The sequence below is a fragment of the Fringilla coelebs genome (genome assembly GCF_963513975.1).
Source record: "Fringilla coelebs genome assembly, chromosome: 15".
Classification (NCBI taxonomy): domain Eukaryota; kingdom Metazoa; phylum Chordata; class Aves; order Passeriformes; family Fringillidae; genus Fringilla; species Fringilla coelebs.
In genome coordinates this window covers 5,293,187-5,313,216 of record NC_140041.1, presented here as the reverse complement: position 1 = coordinate 5,313,216, position 20,030 = coordinate 5,293,187, and the positions used below count along the sequence as shown (strand labels likewise).

General features: G+C 39.0%; 1 protein-coding gene across 6 annotated transcripts in view; it reads left to right on the top strand.

The window, feature by feature from the left end:
• TENM2 (teneurin transmembrane protein 2) overlaps nt 1–20,030 on the top strand; it is a gene marked incomplete at both ends in the record, with an annotated part of 473,693 nt that overhangs the window by 361,303 nt on the left and 92,360 nt on the right. For all 6 annotated transcript variants that reach the window (XM_084215965.1, XM_084215964.1, XM_084215963.1 and 3 more), the window contains 2 exons: nt 5,922–6,117; nt 8,946–9,047. In XM_084215965.1, coding sequence (XP_084072091.1) covers nt 5,922–6,117; nt 8,946–9,047 — 298 coding nt within the window. The remainder of the gene's footprint in view (nt 1–5,921; nt 6,118–8,945; nt 9,048–20,030) is intronic.

Here is a 20,030-nt window from a genome sequence, read left to right as displayed (position 1 = left end):
CTTAACAATGTTTTGATTTTGGCTGTAAGGCTTCATTCAATATGCTGTCTTGAGGGTGAAATTATGTCTGTGGATCTTCAGCTGTTCCAGTGAGGTCATGGCATAATTCATTGAGCATGTCTCATTTAATTCAGAATTTTAGTGCTCACTTCCCCTATTCCATCATGAATAAAACGGCAATTTATTTGAGGAAAACAAACAAAAGTATAAATCATGAAATGAATATTACTTAGGGCAACCAAAGCTCTGAAGCAATCATCAAAGTTTGCTATAAATACAGGTTAATTTTAATTTTTTGACTAAGACATGAGGGAGGTATGCCTGTATCTTTTACAAGAAATCCAGCTGGAAGTAGTTGGTAGTACAAAATATTTTCTTTTCATTCAGGATGAACTTTATATTGCAATATGATCAGATTTATTTGTTCTAGGTTTCATTATGATGTTCTCATCTGAGAAGGCTGTGATCAGGCATTTTTTCCTTTCACTCCACCTCACATGGATAGAATAGAAATTTTGTGACCTTTCTGTTCAATTAAATAATGAGAAATATCATCTGTGTTTCCTGTTGAGCTGGATTCCTCCTCAGGGTACCTGCTTTCTTCAGAGGAAGCAGTTCTAAACCTCTTCCTAAGTGGGGTTAATGAAACACACAGTGTATAAACTAGTATAGATCTGGTCTGGATCTGCAATATGAACCAGCATAAACTTCCCACATTCAGGCAGGGTCCTGGTGCTTGTTAATAGGGTGTTACAGCAGGAGGTTCCATGGCAGTTTTGCCCAGCAATCAAAATTCAGTCAAGCTGCTACCAAGAGAAATTATTTTAGAATAAGAAATGCAAGCTGTTACAGACCTGAGTTAGTGAAAAGAAGCCTTGTTCTGACAGAAAGGAGCACAATACTTTTGTATGAATGAAAACAGTCTGAAGTTGACACCAGACGATATTTTAAAATTGAAATTTAAAATCCTTGTTTCTGTAGGTTAGGGACATGAGCTCTAAAGCAGTGAACAGCTTGACAGTTCATCACTGATCAGTGCTCATATGTCAAGCCGAGTAAAATCCTTTGTGGGAACAAGTCAATAATCAGCAAATTAGGTACATGATTAACCTGAGACAACAAGATGCAGTTCCTGTCTGAGAGCCCTGCTGAGATTTAACCTTCTCAGTATTACTGTTTAGCAAATATTCCAAGTGCCTGGTTTAGTCAGTCAAACTGATGTAGCTGTAAACTTGTCTGGATGCAGCCTGTGTGCCATGTGCATGGGGAGTGGAGCTCTGGAGGAGAGGCTGAAAGGCAGTTTTGAGTGGCAAGCAGAGTACACACAGGAATGCAGTGCTTTAGGGCAAAATCCCTCCAACCTGTGTACTGCTATGCTGAAATAAAATGCACATTGCAGGCTTGAATGATCAATAGGAATTTAGCAGAAGAGAGTCATATTAATAGAATTGATAATGTATAGAAAACAAACTGTAAATGTCAAATAATGCATGAAGCGACTCTGTAGAGCTTACAGCAATTATGGTGTTGCTACATGCTGGTGGCACGTTCCAAATGATGCATGAAATGAGGTAACCTGAGAGGAACTTCCCTGGAACGTCTGGAGAAGGCAATGTGTGGGGCTGTATTGTTTTCATTTCCAGCAGCGTGCTTTATACTTATAAATTTTTCATATCAAAATGAAAACTCTTTTCATTCAGACCAGAAATGGTTTATTTGAAAAAACACTTGGAGAGCAGAGGAGCATCAGTGTTCCCTTGGCTTTTAGCAGGTGCACAAACACTTTTAGGAGCTCTGAGCACCTCAGAGTTGCCTGGTGGCCGCGGGGCTGGCCTGAGCTGGCTTGTGGCACATCCAAACGTGGGAACAAACCGGTTGGTTGGCCGCCGTCGTGGGTGTCAGATGTTTCGTGGCTGTGTGTTAATGAATAATTACCAACTGGATTTTATGAAGAACTAATTTTAGAGCACTTTGCAAACAAGTTTCCCTGCCATATGTTTTCCTGGCTGCTTAGATCCTACAGGGCTTTGGCATAAAGGCGAACGCTGGCCGCCACCCCAGGCGTGCTCCCCCTCTCCTGTTGAATATGCATCCCTTATTGAGACAAGAGCTCTAGGAGATCATTCTGTTCAATTCCTAATCTCAAAAAACTCCTAGGCATTTTGTGGAGGTATGCAAATTGTTTCAAATCTCAGAAAATCCCTGAAGATTATGGCGGCTCTGTCCATTTCCAGTCCTGAGCCCTGCGAGCTCCCCCAGCTTCACAGTGGTCACAAGTGGTTCCCTTCCTCTGTGTGTGGCTGGGCTCGCTGGCTTTGTGCAGTGCTGGAGTCACAACCATAGGTGTGAAGTTCCCAAACTGCTCTGCTGACTCCCCATGGTTACCAGAAAAAGAAAGCCTTTATTAGCCCATGAATAAAATGCATCAGAGGGTAGAAAGCCCTGAATGGAGAAATTATAAAAACAAATTGCTCAGAAAGAACTTAGCATGAGATTTTAGGTTTGTAAATAAAAGTAAGCAGTAGGATTTCAGTATGCTGGGTAGTAAAAATAAACAAACTCACCAAGAGAGTGAATTTGGAATTTGTTTAGTGATGCAGGCTGGCAAGTCACTTGCTTATATTGGGCTTTAATCATAGTAAGTACTCCCTGCTGCAAAATTGAACTCCGATGATGTAGTCATTTGGGATTTCTGCTGCATGTTGTTCCTGAGCTGTTTTAGCCATTTTTGTGACTTTCAGTATGAAGCCATGAACTGTAAAGGATCATAAAAAAAGAAAACAAAAAAGCCAAAAGTCAGTGAAACTTCCAAATTGCTTCAGTGATTTAATTTGTTTTGACACGTCCATTCCCTAATTCATGTGATTTAGTGGCCTCTTCCTTAGCAGTTGTGTGTGTGTGTGTGTTAGATTAAGGATTCCAGAGTTGCTTTTTAATGATCATGAAATTACTTGCCTCCTTTTCCTAGATGGGTTTTCTAATCTATTCATATATGCCAATAAGTAGCTTTAAAGCAAGAGTGATATCTTCAGCACAACATTATGTAAAAGTAATTAATCATGCAAGGGTGGTAAATCAGAAAATCAACAGGGCCATGAAAAGCAAAATGATGATTCAGCCAAGCATGTGAAGAATCTTATTTGCTTATGAGTTCGCGGTGTCATTTTGGTGACCCTTCAGTCAGGGATTTTCGATTTTGGGGCAGATATACCTCATCCTTACAGACATATTAAGGATGTCAGGGAACCAGGGAGCCACCAGCAGAAACATAAACTTCCTTCTTTTCCTTCTTTTTTTTTCCCCCTCAGTCCTGAGAAATCCAAAGAGATATAAAAATGCAATATTGTTTTTTATATCACTTTGCACCAGTACTTCAGCATTCACAAAGTTATCCACATTCAGTCATTTTGCTTTTACCTGGGCATCAAATTATTTGTCGTAGTTTGATTAAAGAGGCACAATACCCCTCTTAACTGTACCAAAGGTAAAATCGTCGTGCCAAGGGACCTGCTCTCACTAGGTCACACCCCATCATCATGAAAAGAAATTCTGCAGCTAAAACTACTTCAAGCAGCTTCAGGCTGAAAACTCTTCCCCTTCGATCTGGCCAACTGCTGAGCCTGCTCTACTATATGAGGTAGAATCAGCATCAAACAGAGGGAGGCAGAGGAACCTGCCAGCACAAGCAGAGACGAACAGCGTGTTGCCAGTGAGAAATGTCAGCTTTTATTGCTGCTTCCTCAGTTGACCCTTTGTGAACAATTGTTCTGAAGAGCACAATTTCTTTTTCCCAAGATGTTGCCCAAGTAATAACATTTCCCAAGGAGGTGATGAGTCTGTCCTTAACCTCTGACTGTTAGACAATGGCTTTTAGCAATCTTTCCAAATGCCATTGATTTCAGAGATAGATATATGTGTGTTTGGTACCTCACATATGCTGCAAGTTACTGGCATGCCAGAATTCTCTACATCTCTGGCATGCTTTGCCTGAATTTTACTAATTTATCTGATTTACCTTTTCCCATTTAAATCATATGTGGGAAAAGGCTCAAGTCGATGGCAATTTGATATTGAGTGAAACTTTTTATTCCACTTCTCTTACTTTGTCCCTCGTTGAAAAGCACGGAATCATAGATAGAGTGCATAAGGCACTCACTGTGATGATAGCTCTCAACATTAGTAGATTGGGGCTCAAATTCCTCCCTGCCATGGATTTCCTTTGTGCAAAGGCTGCAGGTCGGTGTCAGTTCCACAGTTTACCAGGAAGACAATAGTTCTTGCAGACATTTCCCTTTGCTGTAAGGCTGAGCCATACCAGGGCTCTGTAATGCTGGTACATAAGTGGTTTTCAGCTAGAAAGGTGAGGTTTCAGACCCCAGTTTAGGTAGATCTGATGGCACTACAGTGTTAAATTTGTCTGTTTCTTCCACTAATAGGGAGAATCGTCATTATTTTATCGTAAATCGTGAATAATTTACTAGGGCTCACAGTTCCTGAGTGGAATACAGTGTGCAAGACAGTGTGTGTCCTTCTCTGGATGTTTATTCTATTTAGGAGGCAAGGTTGTAGTTTTCTGTTTAAACTGAAAGCAGGGGAAGGTGGATGTTTTCTGGTAGCTGTTGTGGGCACAGCCTGGAAGTGTTAGAGATAACAGAGGGAAATGTAATGAAGCTACTGGCAAGCCAGCACATACTATTACTGTATTTTATTGAACACATGCATCTTTCTTTAGACATGTCTATCTATCTCTATCTACTCCTCCACAGATAAATGTGTCTAAAACAAGATGTGTTTTCATAGGGGACTTGTTATACAGCTATCAAAAGATTAGATATATTGTTTTTGGTGTTTCTTAAGGGCTTCCCTTAGATAGGGACTATGAGATCTACTCAGTTGAGCTTGAGAGCTCCAGAATCACAGACATTAATGACAGGAAAAAAGCCTATTAGGACAGCTATCCCAGCTGCTTTGTTATGCAGAGTTATTCCCTGTTGTAGACTAACCAATATTTCTTCCAGTCTTGTTTAATTGTGGCATCTCCATTGGGAGGCTATTTACTGAGCTTAATAGATGGGAAGCTTATCTGACATTCATCTTAAATTTCTTTCTTTCTTTTTTTAGTTTCATGCCATTAATGGTGCCATCGCTCTTATGCTCTAAATAATCACTTGCTCTGTTTGATCCCTTTCCCAAAGATTAATGCAATGTTCTACCTTCTTTGGAAGCCATCCAAACAGAAATTCTCAGTTTTCCTTAATATAAGTTCAATTCCCTTATTTGTGTTATTCCTTTCCATGCTCCCTCTGGTTTTTGTATCGCACTTGCCCTGATTGTTCCTCATACAACCTCAGGTAAGCAACTTTTACTCTGTGATGTAAAACTTGAGCAGTGTGTTTTTATCTGGTCGTGAGTTACATTAGACAAACACATTTCCTGTCTGTGCTATTCCTGTTTCACATTCTGGAGTCTTCCATTCAACAAAATGTCTGGAGTTACACCTCAGATATCTGTTCCTGTTTCAAAAAGAATTTATTGCAGGCAATTGCTTAGAAAAGGGCGTGGGTCTCCTGAGTCTCTGAAAGCTGTGTAGGAACCTAAAATTAATGGGTCAAATAATAGATTTCAAATTGTTTCTCAAAAACCATCCTGTCAATTTGTACATTTTATGATCACCTATGCAAAGGAAAGATGCATAATTCTAGGTCACTGTTTAAGAAAGAATAAAAGTCACAGAATCTCTGTGTTCCATGGTCAGCTAGTAAATATTAGTTTCACATTTCTTCCAGAAATACAATTTTATAAAAAGGTAGAGGAGAAAACAGTCAGATTTTTTGAGCCGAACCATTCTGTATTCAGGTCTGTTTGTTTGGGGTTTTGTTTGTTTGTGTTCTCTTTTTTTTTTTTTTTTCCTCTCCCTGCAGTATGATTTCATGGAACGTTTGGATGGCAAGGAGAAGTGGAGCGTGGTGGAGTCGCCGCGGGAGCGCCGGAGCGTGCAGACCCTGGTGCAGAACGAGGCCGTGTTCGTGCAGTACCTGGACGTGGGCTTGTGGCACCTGGCCTTCTACAACGATGGCAAGGACAAAGAGGTGGTCTCCTTCAGCACAGTCATTTTGGGTGGGTACTTCCACCAGCCGGGCACTTTTCCTCTCTGTTCATACCCTCCTGTACCCAAAGTTGGAGTATTTTCCTGCAGTCCTCAGTATTTGGCCTGTTTGTCCTTATGTGATGCTGTGCATTTTTTTCCTCAACACTACTCGGGCAAAGAGTCAGTAATGGGTGTACTGTCTTTAATTCACTCATTCTTCTCTTAATATTTTAGCATTCCCATAGATCTCGAGTTTAGTTTTGGAAAACAAGGCTCAGAAAATTCAGTGTGGTTTGAAGCATTCCCCAGCTAATATTCCTCTCCCTTATCTCTGTCATTTTGACACTTTTTATTTGCTTCTCTGAAGATGCTTCTTTACACCCAGGTGGAATAGTATCCAACAGGAGAGCTGTTTAATCTTGGTGGAAAGACAGCTCAAGAAATTGATACCTGCAAATGAGATTATTGTTTGCAGCCATCCTAGAGATTAATTGAGCCAGTTAATTAGGTGTATGTTGTTTTACAGCTTACCACTCACCTAGCAGTGAGTCATCTCCTCAACATGGTGAAAGAACATCCAGCTGCAGTTTTGTTAGAATAGGATTACATTCAGTTGAGAATCAAACTGAGTCGAAATTCTCCAAGCTTTATTAGATTTGTTGTCCTTTGAAGCTCTTAATGAACTTTGCTGACTACCTTTTCACAGTGGTATGACAAATTCTGAGGTATCCTTTGTGATATTATGTCCTGGCTGGTGAAGTCTGAAATGGCACTGTGTGGTATAAATCTGTAATTCCTCTTAGTTCAGGGAAATCGTAAAAAATAAAAATGAGGGTTTAGATTTGATAAAAAATAGTCAGAGGTGTTTTCTAGTCTTGCCTTATTAATAATATGTAGCTTAGTTTTTTTCCTTTTACATTAGTAGAGCATTCATTTTGTTGGCCTAAGTCCCAAAGGGTGCAGGTGAATAATCAGTACTGTCATTAGGTAGAATTGTTTCTGTTACCCTGAATTAAGATGAAAAAAACTCTTTTCTATGAATGTTGAAAAATTAATATACATATATATGTAGTGGTTCCACAAAGTATCAATTACACAAAAAGCTTGTGTATCACTTCTCTAAATTCCTCCCCTGCCAAACCATGATATTATATAGTTGGTTTTTTTCCATATTTTCCCATAGAAGGCTTTTTTCACTTCTCTAAAAACAAGAATATTTGTGCTCATATCTAGTTATGCCCCTGTTGTGCTTAGAAAACCTTAGGATATTATAAGCTGCCCTTTAAAGGGTTGCCTGGTCAAGGCTATATCTTTCAAGAGCATCAAAGGTGTAATAGCCAGGTAGGCTGCTTTATAGAGCAATGATAGTGATTGAAATGAAATCTGGAGAAAAATATAGTGTTTTATCTGGTTCTACACACCTTGTATCAGATGCTTCATAATGAAAGGCTCTGAGACAGCTGAACATCCTCTCTAGTGTGGAAGAGGAGGAAGAATAACAGAAATTATGTTAACTCCCAGACAATCCTAAATTTACCATGATTTTGAACACACAGAAAATGCTTTTGTGTGCCATGAAGTAAAATAATGAATAAATCTATAAACAAGCTTCTTCATGAGGCAAATTGATATCTTTGAGCATTACATTTCAAATTTTTCTTTTCATTGTTTATATGACTCATTTCAAGAGCCAAGCTAATGACATCTCTTTAAAAATTTGCTTTAGACATTTTGTATTTGGTGTCCTGTAACTGTGAAATTAGATTTAAAGTTCTACTTGAATCCTTTTCTTCTTTGCAGATTAATTTGACAAATAAAAATACTCTCTATAGTTCTGCTAGTTCCAAATCCAAATTCTCTTTTCTGTGTTGTACAGCAGCTTGATTTGGTGCCTGGAGCTGACAGAACCATTTAGTTTGGAACCACAGGTCCCACAACAACAGGGAGTGATATTGAAGAGTAATATTCCAATTAGATTTTTGTTCCAATAATTCACTGTTGAAAATATGTTCTGCTGAAATCCAAGAGCTTTCAAATTAAAATAATTTTAAGAATTAATTTCTAGAATGGAATTTAATTTTTAGATTGTTATTGTGCAAAGTAGTGTATGCTTTATCCAAATGATAACAGAAATTGTGGAAAATAAGTCATTTGGTGCAGCCTGAAATGTTATCAGGCTTATGTGTCTACTCTTCTCATATTATTGAGGTCATCAACATTTCATTCAGTCGCTCAAACTCTGATATTGTCCTCTCTTTTTACAGAACTCTTCTTCATTCTCTTGCACAGCCACCTGCATCTTTTTAATTCATTTCTTTAAGGATCAAGTAGATTTGCCAGAGCAAAAGAGGTCCTCTTTGTCATGTTCAGCAGATATTTTTGTCAGCCTAATTAATGAGGCTTTAAATGCCTGTAGAAGGAAAAGAAGACACAGTCCTTGGGATGATCAGTTTCCCATGGCAGAGTGGTTGAGCAAGAACAGTCTCATTGCAAAAGGGAGAGTGTTGCTTTTCCTGAGGAAGCATTGTGTTTGCTGCACAATATAAACTCAAGCATGGCTGTAGAGGTCTTAAGAAGTCCTGCCTATTTTTGGAACAGAGGATTTGAGCACTATCAGAAGACTTTGGGTTCTAATAACGCCCAGAATGTGACTTTAGGGTGTCACTAGATCTCTACACCTACTCATGCTGTCATGAAACTGTGCATTCTGCATCACCTGAACCCTGTGCTGCTAATATTGTTAGGGGGTGTACTTCTAAGTATTGAAGACAAATTAAAATGGAGAAAAATTAAACAAGAACTCTGTAGCCTAAGTAGGAACTAACCAGTGAATGTGCTTGTGATGCTTTAATTTCAGACTCAGTGCAAGACTGCCCACGTCATTGCCACGGGAATGGCGAGTGTGTCTCAGGTGTCTGCCACTGTTTTCCAGGATTTCATGGAGCAGATTGTGCTAAAGGTATCATTTTCCCTATATTTACAAATAACCACAGTGTGTGTCTGTCATCTATTGATCTACAGTGCCTGCTAGCTAGCATGGGTCTGAGCTAGATTCAAATAAAACCATTTGCTTTTTTTATTCTTAGATCTTGATTTAAATATGTTCAAGAGGAAGTATTGCCACATTCCAATGAGCTTGCATAGCTACAGCCTTTTTTTGTGGCAAAGGTAGTAGACAGAAATGGCAGAAAATATTTATTTTCTGGAAAACTGGATGAATTATGAATGCTTTCTGATAATCATTAGCTGGTCTGCAAGAAAAGACTGATTGTCTTCATTGATAGAGTGTAGTACATATTCTGGCTTGCCTGAGCCTTACTTCTAGTCCAAAGCACCTTTCTTGCATATAAAATTACTCTTTGACCAAAGGAACTTTGCCTTTTGTAGAAAAATAGATAGGACCTCATTAAATCTTAAAATAAACATTTTCTGAAATGTCAGTTGTAAATTTTAACAACTAAAACTGCGAAATCCTATCAAGGATTCAGTAGAAATCTAAATGACATCTATGGATTGGCAGTATTTGTTCGTTAAGTTTTTCTGAGGGTTTTGTATAGCAGTCTTAGGGAAGGGATTCACAAAGGAGGACTTCTTTAGTTTGTACAGCCAGTAGCAGATGTGTCGTCTAAATTCAGTGGCTTGGTTGTATTCCCCTCTGCTCCTGAGCACACTCAGAACATTTTACATTTTGCTTCCTTCCTAGTTTGTGTGAGATTTAGGCACACTATCAATATCATGCTTGCAGTTATTTTCCATGGGGTTGTTAGTGTTCCAAGGGGGAAAGCCTGGCGTTTGAAATAACTTGAAGGGCCTTAGAAATTTGCTCATTTCTTCTTAGACTCCTGATGCAGTCTTGAGGAGAGTTCATTGTGCCCCACCTCTGTCACTGCTGTGGCATATCCCTGTGTCTATGAAATACTCCTTGAGTAGCTGCTATAGTTGTACTGGAGTGAGTAATTTCTGGGTTTTGTCTCCACACTTGGCTCTTGAAGGTGCCCCAGTACAAAAAAAAAAAAAAAAGGAGAAATAGAGACCCCGAGGGCCTTGAAGGCTAAGACTGCTATTTCAGCGTTCACCCTGCTCATTTTACACAACATTCAAATAGTTGTTTGATTACCTGAGAAATTAAGACAGCTGGTAAATCTAGAGAGGAGATATCTGTATTGCACAAAGTGAATGGTGTGATAATGTGAGCTATAAATACAGACTGACAGCTCTGTGCATTTCTGTGGTGTTAACCTGTGAAAGTATGCATGCAGTGACTGTGTGCTTCACTGCCACCCTTCACACATACATGGCCATTATATCAACTCATTTGCATTTTGAGTTGTGCAGCAATCCTGCATTGTCTACCGAACCTCTGTGTAGCACTGTATGCTGTGTTAGTGCTAGAAAATACTTTGTTCAGGCTGTGACAGATAAATAGCTTTTGAATAGGGTGCTTGTCAAACTATTTGTCAGGCTTCTCCTGCCCCTCAGTGCATTCCCTCTGCTTCCTGCTTTGTCCTTTCTGTGTTGTCTCTTTCCCCTCAAAAGCAGAAATAGTTTCATGGAAGCTTCCTTCAACTCTGGTACTGTTTTCTTGTCAGACATCATGGTATTTCTAAAGAACAAAGAAGCTTGAAAAGCTGCACAAGATGAGAACATGGGTGTGCTGACAGAACTCGTGTTTCTGTGCTGGAACAGCTGCACAGCGTTACCCTGAGAGCTGGGTGTAAGGGCTTTTTGCCTCACCTCTTTCATGCCTGTTCTCACAGCCACAGGCTTTTCTGCTTACTTGAATGCTCTTCATATGTGAGAGCAGTTTCAGAACACAGAAATCAAAATTGGAATTCCATGCAGGGTAAAACACAGTAAAATGAGATAGAGGATTACACCTTTTACATCATAGTACATGTATGGACACATGTTTAATGTACATCTACCATAACGTTAAATTTATAATTCAACTGTCACATGTATGGAAGGATAATGATTTTTTTAATTTGATTTTTTCAATTATTATTTCCCTAGCAATGCATCTTTCAATATCATTTCTCCACCATAAAATAAGTTGAGGCAAGACTCAAATAGAGAAATGTGGAGAAAATGTGAACAAGCTCCTCAGATGGCTTTTGGAACTTGGTCCATGCAGTAGCAGCAGTCTGAGAGCTTCCCATTGTGTGAACCCCGAGTCTGACAGTTAGGAAGCACAGTCCTTTATCCCAGGGCTGATCCTGAGGCCATCAGAGGCAGTGAGACATCAGGGCAGTCTCTGCAAACCATTTCCAGACAGTGCACAGGGACCCCTCCATCCACGTGGTTCTAAAAGATAAAAATGAAGCACAGCTGTGAGACACAAGACAGATTGGACTTCAAATCCATTAGCTTCAAGAAAACACTATAAAAATTATTGGAAAGGGATGAACTTTTGGCCCAACCCACAGGGTGTAACACACTTTCGTACCCTGATTGAAATAGAACTTCACCCTCTCAAACACTCCTGCCAAACCCTGTGTGGGGTATTTCTCATTCTCATTCTGTGGAAATAGCTTATTATCTGGTATTCAGTATCAGCAGATTTACTCCATTCTTGCTTAGGCAAAATTCCCTTTGGAGTTTATCCTTATTAAGGTTAAAGAATTTCATCTAACATACAAAAAAGGTAATGATACATTTTGATCTCATGTGGATAAGACATGGCATACAGAGAAAAAGAAAATCTGATAATCAAAGGATAATTCCATGCAGAGATGTGTTCTGATAAAGCAAGTGTGTACAGTTAAAGCCAGTGGAAGATTTGCTGTGAATTGAACTGCACTGTAAGTAAATTCTTGTCCACAATTACATGTAGGAGCTATTGATGAAAAGTGATTCTCTGGCCAAGGATCAATTAAAGAATCAGACATGCAGCTGTGATTATCTTAATTTTTTGGTGTGTTGCACTTTTTTCTATTCATCTCTATTTTTCTGTAAGCTCTGTGATATAACTACTGAAGTGTATCAAGAAATCCTTCTTGCTCAGAATTGTTGCTGTTTATGTCTGATGATAGTTTGGATTTTCAAGGTCTGTGGTGAGTCTGCAGCAGGCATCCTTCAGCATGTCCTGCCTTTCACCACTTGGGAATGGAGTTCAGTGCTACAATGAGTTGAGTTCTAGAAGTGACTCAGACTTGGCTGTAATTTCATTTCATCTCATATGATATTTGAAGGGCATGCAACTCTTCCACTCCTTTAACAAAACCACTTCCAAATACTCTGTCAAATACTGTTTTGCAACTGTGAGCAGAGCCTCCTTTAATTTTGCATTTTAAAATACTTGGATTTGCATCATAAGCATCTTTAGCTAATCTGAAAAGGTGAACAATGCACCATCACATAGGATTTCTACATTGATATGATGAGCATAGCCTGCTAAGAGATGGTGTCCAATTTGTGAAAGAAGGACAAAAATGGAGTCAAGTAGCTTATGTCAACTACCATGAAGTTGCCATTTAGCAGATACTTCTAGTTGATTATGCAATGTAATAAGAAACATGTTTAATATTTTAATCTAAATGAAATGAAGGCTTTTGGATTTTTTTTAAACCAGAAATTTGTGCAATGTTTGATCAGTTGACTTTTTAATCTGATTTTAAGAACTCTAATTATTCAGATTTATGTTATTCGCAATTTCTTTTCCTGTTCTCCTTGTGTGGGTTTTTCATTATTTTATTTTCATTCTGTTTGTTTTTGGCTTACTGGCAAAGGACGGCGCCACTTTAATAAGTATAAAAAGAAGGGTAGGTTTTTTAATATTTCTTTTTATTTCTTTTGCAACATCTGTTTAGTTTGAAATAGTTACAAAGCTGTAACGTGTAGTCTCTCTCTCTTTAAATTTATTCTAATGGATTTGCTGTTTGCACCACAGTAAGAGTTCCTACCATTGCCATTTTCTTTGTTATGTGTGGGCTATTGATCTCTGTATAAAAATGTAAAAAGCTGTCAATTATTAGGTAAGTAAGGTATAATTACTAGAAGTAGCAACTCTTGCATTTTTTCAGTTGTTATCTAATTTCAGTTGTTTGAGACTCATCTTGGTCTGAGGCTTTTCAGAGGCTTCTTGCTTTGACAACATTGTATAATGTTTTTTCATCCATTGAACACACTGCTTGAAAATGCTGTCTTTGTGCCACGTCCAGAATGCTCCCAGTGGCACACAATGTTCTGGGAGTGATTGCAATTAAATTTTGGGGTGCATCCTGCAGGATAGCTCAGTAGCTGGTTCATTGCTGCAGAGCACATGGCCCTCAGGAATGATGTCCAGCTGGTGATGTATAGGAGTGTTTATCTCCTCTCTGTGCGACTCAGGGATCACTGTTTGTCATCACAACTTGCGTTGAAGTTTTAGGAACTGGAAATAGCTTAAGCAGACAGAAGCTGCCTGGGCACTGAAAGAAAAGGTGAGGGGATGCTGAATCCCCTTGTTGCTCTGCCTGCCTTGCACATGGCCATGGCCTCACAGAGGAGATGGAAGCTGAGGTGAGGCAGCACTTTGGACCTTCTGTGGCACAGTCAAACTGGAGAATGGCTCTTGAACTATTCAAGTGGCTCCCTGCAAATGCAGTAACAGCTTATGGATCAGAGGGAGGGTGGATAAAACATGGTGATGCCATCACCAGATGGGTTTGCAGAGCAAACAGCTGGAGAGGAGCAGAAGTATGAAAAGTGCCAGGTTTGGCATCATTACAATGTTGTCCTGAGCAATAATATAAGTTAAAGGTGACCTGTTGTGGTTAATCCTTTACACACAAAGCAAATAAATAAAAGCAGCACCTGACTCCAGGAATGTACCACCCAAATACAAGTTTAAAGAGAATGAACTAATTGAAGACACAGGAAAAAATGGTGACAGTGCAGTGTTATAAACACACCAGCAGTGTGACCGTTGTCATCTTGGGGGAGCACTGTGGTAAAGGCAGTTTGAAAGAGGGGTGATGGGGCAGATAACATCTTGTGGATTATGGAGGGCAAATGGGGCCTTCAGAGGGGAGAGTGAGCACAGGAAACAGCTCAAAAAAAAAAAAAAAGGCAGTACTAAAATCATCCTATCCTAAGTTCTAGAAAGGTTGAAGTCAGAATTCAAGCAGTGAACAGTGTGGGGTGAAGGGGGGTCTGTAAATGAAGTTAGAGCATGAAGTTCATGTTCTATAAGATAAAAAATCTGAAACAAGACTGGGAAAGAAGAGCCACACAGCTGAAGGTTAGATTAATAAATTAACAATATGATTATTGAAGCAGCGTTGCACATAAACATGACTGAAGACTAAATTTATCAATGTGGAGAAAAAGGTGTTTATTTAATGTAGATATTATTTACTGGAAGGCAGGGCAGAATTCTGACCTAGAGATGCAATGCAGAAAAAAGTCCATAAAAACTTTGTCAAAGCCTGAATGTGAGACAAGAAAATAAGTAAAAAAAAATAATTCAGACTATGAACCTTAACAAAAAGTAGAATGATGGTATTTTCCACTTTGATATAGCAAGAATGCAGGATAGGTCTGAGAAGAAGTGAGATAGAGAAAAAAAAGGTAAATCAAAAAGAAATAACTATTGGTAAGCATTTTAGATGTTCATAATCATAGCATGTATCATCTTACACTGTACTGTTGAAGCAAGAAAAAAAAGTGTGCTTTTCTCTGGAAATGCTGTATTCCTGACTTGTCACCCACACATATCTCACATCCTTTCTTGCAGTTGACAGAATCCAGCATGTTCAGCTTCTCTCTTTGTATCTCTTTTTGGGTGGGTTTGTTTTTGGGTTTTGTGTATTTATGTGTGTATGTGTGCCAACTCCTGTGCTTGCTGCAGCAGCAGCACAGCCCTGGCTTGTCACTCAAATCTTCTCTCACAGTGGGTGGAAGCATCATTTTGATACTTGAACAGACAAGGCTGCCTTTGGCAGTGTTCCCCACCAGCAGTTCCCACCTCTCTGACTCAGTACCTTTAAGTGCCGTTGTTATAAATTTTCTTCTTGTTTTCCCAGTCTCATATTTTATTAGCAGGCTATTTTCATTTCTTGCTAACCGGTCGTGTCCTCAGTTGCATTCCAGATTTTTATGTACAGGGCAGTGATTGCTTACCTGCCCTTGCTTTTCTTGGTTTTACAGAACTGCATTGCACTCTAAAAAGGAGCTTATGTCATTAACTCTGCCTAAAATTAATTACAGAATAAATAAATAGACATGCAGCCTATTTTGTGAATGACTGACAGCCATTGCTGTCTATCAGCTGCTAGCTGGCCTGCATGAAATGAGATAGTAGCTTTGATCCAGTGTCAGGTAGACAAGGAGAGCCAACACAAAATCCATCTCTGCAACTCCTTCTAATTGCCAATTTAAGCATGATCCAAGGGCTGAAGGGGTCACAGGCTGAATTCTTTTAGATTGTGAGTGCTCATGGCTCCAGAAGGAGCTCGGGGCAATAGGAGCCATCATGTCTAGTCTGAGGTTCCTCATCAATCCTCAGGGATCCTCCTGGAGGTTGGAAGTAAGAGCAGGGGGCTGGATGGAGGGGCTGGGCTCTGGAATTCTACAACAGATAGCGTGTTAAATTTCTGTTACAACACAAGGCATTTAACACACAACATTTCACTGCTGCTCAGGAATGTGTGCCTGTCCCTCCAGCACGATTGAACAGGAGGATTTGCAGTGCTCAGATTGCTCTCTTTGCTGCACCAGGCTGGAACTGGTACTCAGACCCTCTGCATTCTTTGTAAGAGAGTATTTTTAAAGTAGAAATAGCACCCAGGAGCTGCTTGTAGCATTGGGAATACTTGAGTATATAGTACTTTAGATATCTGAGTATATAATAAAGTATTTGAGTATATAATACTTTAAGAATATAGTTATCAACATGCAAAATATTAACTTTACCTTGTTCTTAAAGTTTCTACAGCTTCTGCTGATTCCAGCATTGAATTTAGGGTTATAATGAATTTATCTGCAAAAGATCTTGTCCTGAATCATTTTAAGTGGGGATTCCCCTTTTGTTTAGAAGTACATCCTTCATTATTTTTGTTATGATTGGGCCTCTACAGGGAAACAAAAATGCTTTAAATTTTTTAAAGAAATCTATTTAATGTTGTTAAATATGCCTAATAGTTGCATCTCATGTAGCAACTTATTAGCATGTTTTCTATATTAAACAACCAGTAAACATACAGGCAAATTTGTCCATGTAAATTGCATTGTCCTTTCAGATATTTCTGAGTTCATGCTGTAGCCTATGAACTTGAATTTATTCCTTTTCCCAAAGAGCTTGTAGGATAGTGGTGCAGCTAAGAAGGCAGATTTATTCTGCAGAAGAAAATTTCAGACAAAGCTGAAAGGATTAAGAAAAAAAATAATGGGGAATACTGAGGAATTCAGTAATGAAGGAAGAAGAAAATAATTGACAGAAGTCACTGATGCCAGTGATGGATGAACTATGATAGGTGAAAAGTGAACATGTTAGGAATTATAATTCTCTGATTTCAGGAAACACTTGGGTATTTTTGTGTGATCATTCACTACCCCACCTGGAGAAACTCAGGGACTAAAGAGAGCCACAGGCAGTAAGTACTGTAGCTGAGCTGGAACCAAATTTTATTGGCTTAGTATTATAAGAAAGTTTGCTTGGCTTAAGTCCAAGATGGAAAGCACATGGAAACACAGTAAAATCTTATTAATGGATTTTTCTTCAACAGCATTATGTAATATTTTCATACTTAATAAAAACTGGATACATTTATTTGCTCTCTCGCAGCTGCTTTGAAGACTGCTGTGTTATCAGTTACTTCTCTTTCTTCCCTTCTTAAACTTGTGCAGCACAAACACATCTATTTGCACAAATATCTTCTGTTTCAATGGAGTTTCAATAGGTAGACTATTTCAAAAGGTTCTGAGTGCACCAAGGAAGTGGACATCTATATAAGTTCATGCAGGACAAAAACCATTGTGCAGCTTAGTTCTGGCAAGGCCAAAAGCTTTTTTTCCTTTATAATACTTCCATTGGTGGCCAAGAATTTCTCTTCTCCCACTGTGCTCTGCTGAGCTGAATTGTGCTCGCTGTGCTGTATGCCTTGTAATTTGTTTTTGTGCTTAATTGGTTAGCTTATCTAATTGTATTGCAATCTACATTTTGGTTTTACTTTGCTTTGTCTCCCTGGAATTGTACTGGTGTTTGTTTATTTCATTAAGTTCTAAGGGTTCATCTTGGCAGTTGTGATGGGATCTTCTTGGAGTCCTTGTGATGATGGTAAATGTCATTGAAGCGACTATGATTAAGTAGTATTGTAAATCCCATTATAGAAATACAGCTGTTGTCAGACATCCTTAGACATTTGCCATGCCTGAATAACAGAAACAGCCCTGAATCATAGCCTCAGATTTCAGCATGCATGACTTTTTTCACACCTACACTATATCTGGATTCAAAACTGTAATTTAGATATTTTTCTATATTTAGTCCTTACTTCAGTAAGAATTTATTCAGTTAACTGCCATCCCCCTTCACTTTCCCAAACAAACAAAAAAATCTCTAATTCAAACGTAGAAAAGTGTTTAAATATTTGCAGCTAATGTGAAACTGTGCAGTTAAACATGTTATGATTTAACTTTTCTGGTAAATTTAACAAGGCAAATAATAGTAACTGAAATGAAACCAAAGCAGCCTGCATTTTAAATACCCTGAATGCTGCAGGCTGTGAGTGCAGTCCTGCATCTACTGTACTGCTGTTTAGCCAGAGCTAAGCCACTACCACAGGAGCAATAATTTTTACAGCATTCACTGGGAATGGTGTAAAACTTACCAAAAATATTTGAAGAAATATTTCACTTTTTTTTTTGTTCCTTTTTCTAGAAACATAAGTGACTTTGTGCAGTTAGTGCTTTTGTGTTGTGGATCACAGCACTTATGTTTGGAAGGGAATTTCTGGTATTTGATGTTTGTGAGCATCATCTCACTGCTGCTTATTTGAAGCATCATCTCTTTAACTCCTCACTGACTCTTTCCCCTGAGATAGCAACTGAGCACTCTGAAATAGTTTAGTCCTTCCTTCCTCCACAGTTTTCCTAGTGATGAAGTTATCAAAACATAGGAATGAATATCTACATGCCTGTCTATGACAGTAGCTGATTTCAACATCTGCTGGTTCCCATCTGTCGGTAGGAAGTAAAACTTGTTTCTCTGCGTGGTCTTGTAGCAACTTCACTGCTTTTCTCTAAAGCAGGAATTTCACAGCTCTGATTCTGTGTTACTCACAGAAAAAGAGTTGGTTTGGTTGCTTTGGGTTTTTTCCTTCCTTTTCAAAGGCATAAAAGTGGCAAACTGATCAGTCTCATTCTTCTGTGGTAAGTCAGACCCAGAGCTAGGGAACTTCCATCCGCTTGAATGCATTGATGCATGTGAAAAAGAGATTGAACTGTGCTGCTCGTTAACAGTGCAGCAGAGAGGCAGGACGTGATCTGGATTGGCTGCAAATCACCTTCTGTGCTGTGTGGGGAACTGCACTCTTCCCTTAGCACAGGCAGTGACAGTGGCAGAGCTTCTGCCATGATGGAGAAAGAAACAACCAGGCTGACCAAATCCAGAATGTACTGACGGAACAAAGTCCTCAAGACATTTGACTCCTGGCACAGCTAGCTGATTTATCAAGTGTCAGTACACTCAAATGTCCTCTTTTGTCTCCATCTCCAATTTGTAGTTTGTTTTATGCCACTTGAAATTTTTTTTTTTTATGTGTAGCTGTGCCTTCTCCAGTGAGACAGAACAGTGGTCTCTTTCCCTCCCCCTGAAGCACTCCAATCTCTTTATCTAAGGTTTTTGTTGGTGGTTAGTGAGATTTTCTAAGCTCATCTTCACAAAAGAAGTAATGGGGCTTCGGTCCTCTCAATCCAACATTAAAATAGTTCTGAGTTATTTAATATTGGCTTATTTTTGATTTCCTTATCTTATGGACTGCAGTGTTATTGTTGCTGAAAATATCATAGGGGCCTAAGTACTCAAGCAAAATTTATTTGTACCAACTAAGCAACCTCAAAGAGACTGAAAAAATTGTTGCATTTCTGGAAATTGCTATTACTCTGGGAAGACACATTTGTATTTCTTACACAGATTTTTTGTAACAGTTGTTAAGCTAAGCAATTATCTAATGGAAATAGGTACTTTGTACAATGGTGGAGGAGGGAACAGCAAGTGTTTTCTTTTTGACAGATAGGCTCACGTTGAAGGCATGAGAAAAATTATGACCTTTGTGATAAATTTGGGCCAAAGCAAAAGTTTGCTGAGTGTTCAGAAGAATGTAAATATTAATTGTGCAGTTAATGCTGTCCAGTCACTTCTATAAAAATCATCCCATTTTTTTTGTAGAGCAGCTTAAGTACTTATCGATTGAAAACTTCTATAACTCTCAAAATGGAGGCATCCCCATATCTCTACAGGTATTTTAAATGAATTGAATTAATCATAGGCTTAAAAGTCTCTAGTGATCTTCGTTAAGTTTCCTGGGTTTAATTAAAACATCTGTGCAGTTTTAATTTATCGATTCATCCAACTCATATGTCATGTTTTTAACACACCCCAGCATGCTCTGCATCATTTTTAACCCGATTTCCACTTAACTAAAGCAATTAAATTCACCCCGGATTAATTAAAGCATCCATACTTTAGTGCTTAAGTCAGCGTGTGCTGCTTTCCCCAAATGGTTTCTGAATGTCAGAGATTTGACACACCTGATGGGTTTTTAGTCCTTCTGGATATTCTTCTGTGGGTTTCCTCCTCGCTTGCTAATGTGCAGTTTGGCAGAGCTTGGTGGGGCTGGTGTTGGGCAACTGGAGTAGGGAGAGCAGAGCTTGACTGCTGGGAGAGACTTTCCCTCTTGATGCTGACCTGGTGCCAGCCAGGGCACAGCAGCACCACTGTTAAACCATTTAAATGAGTTCT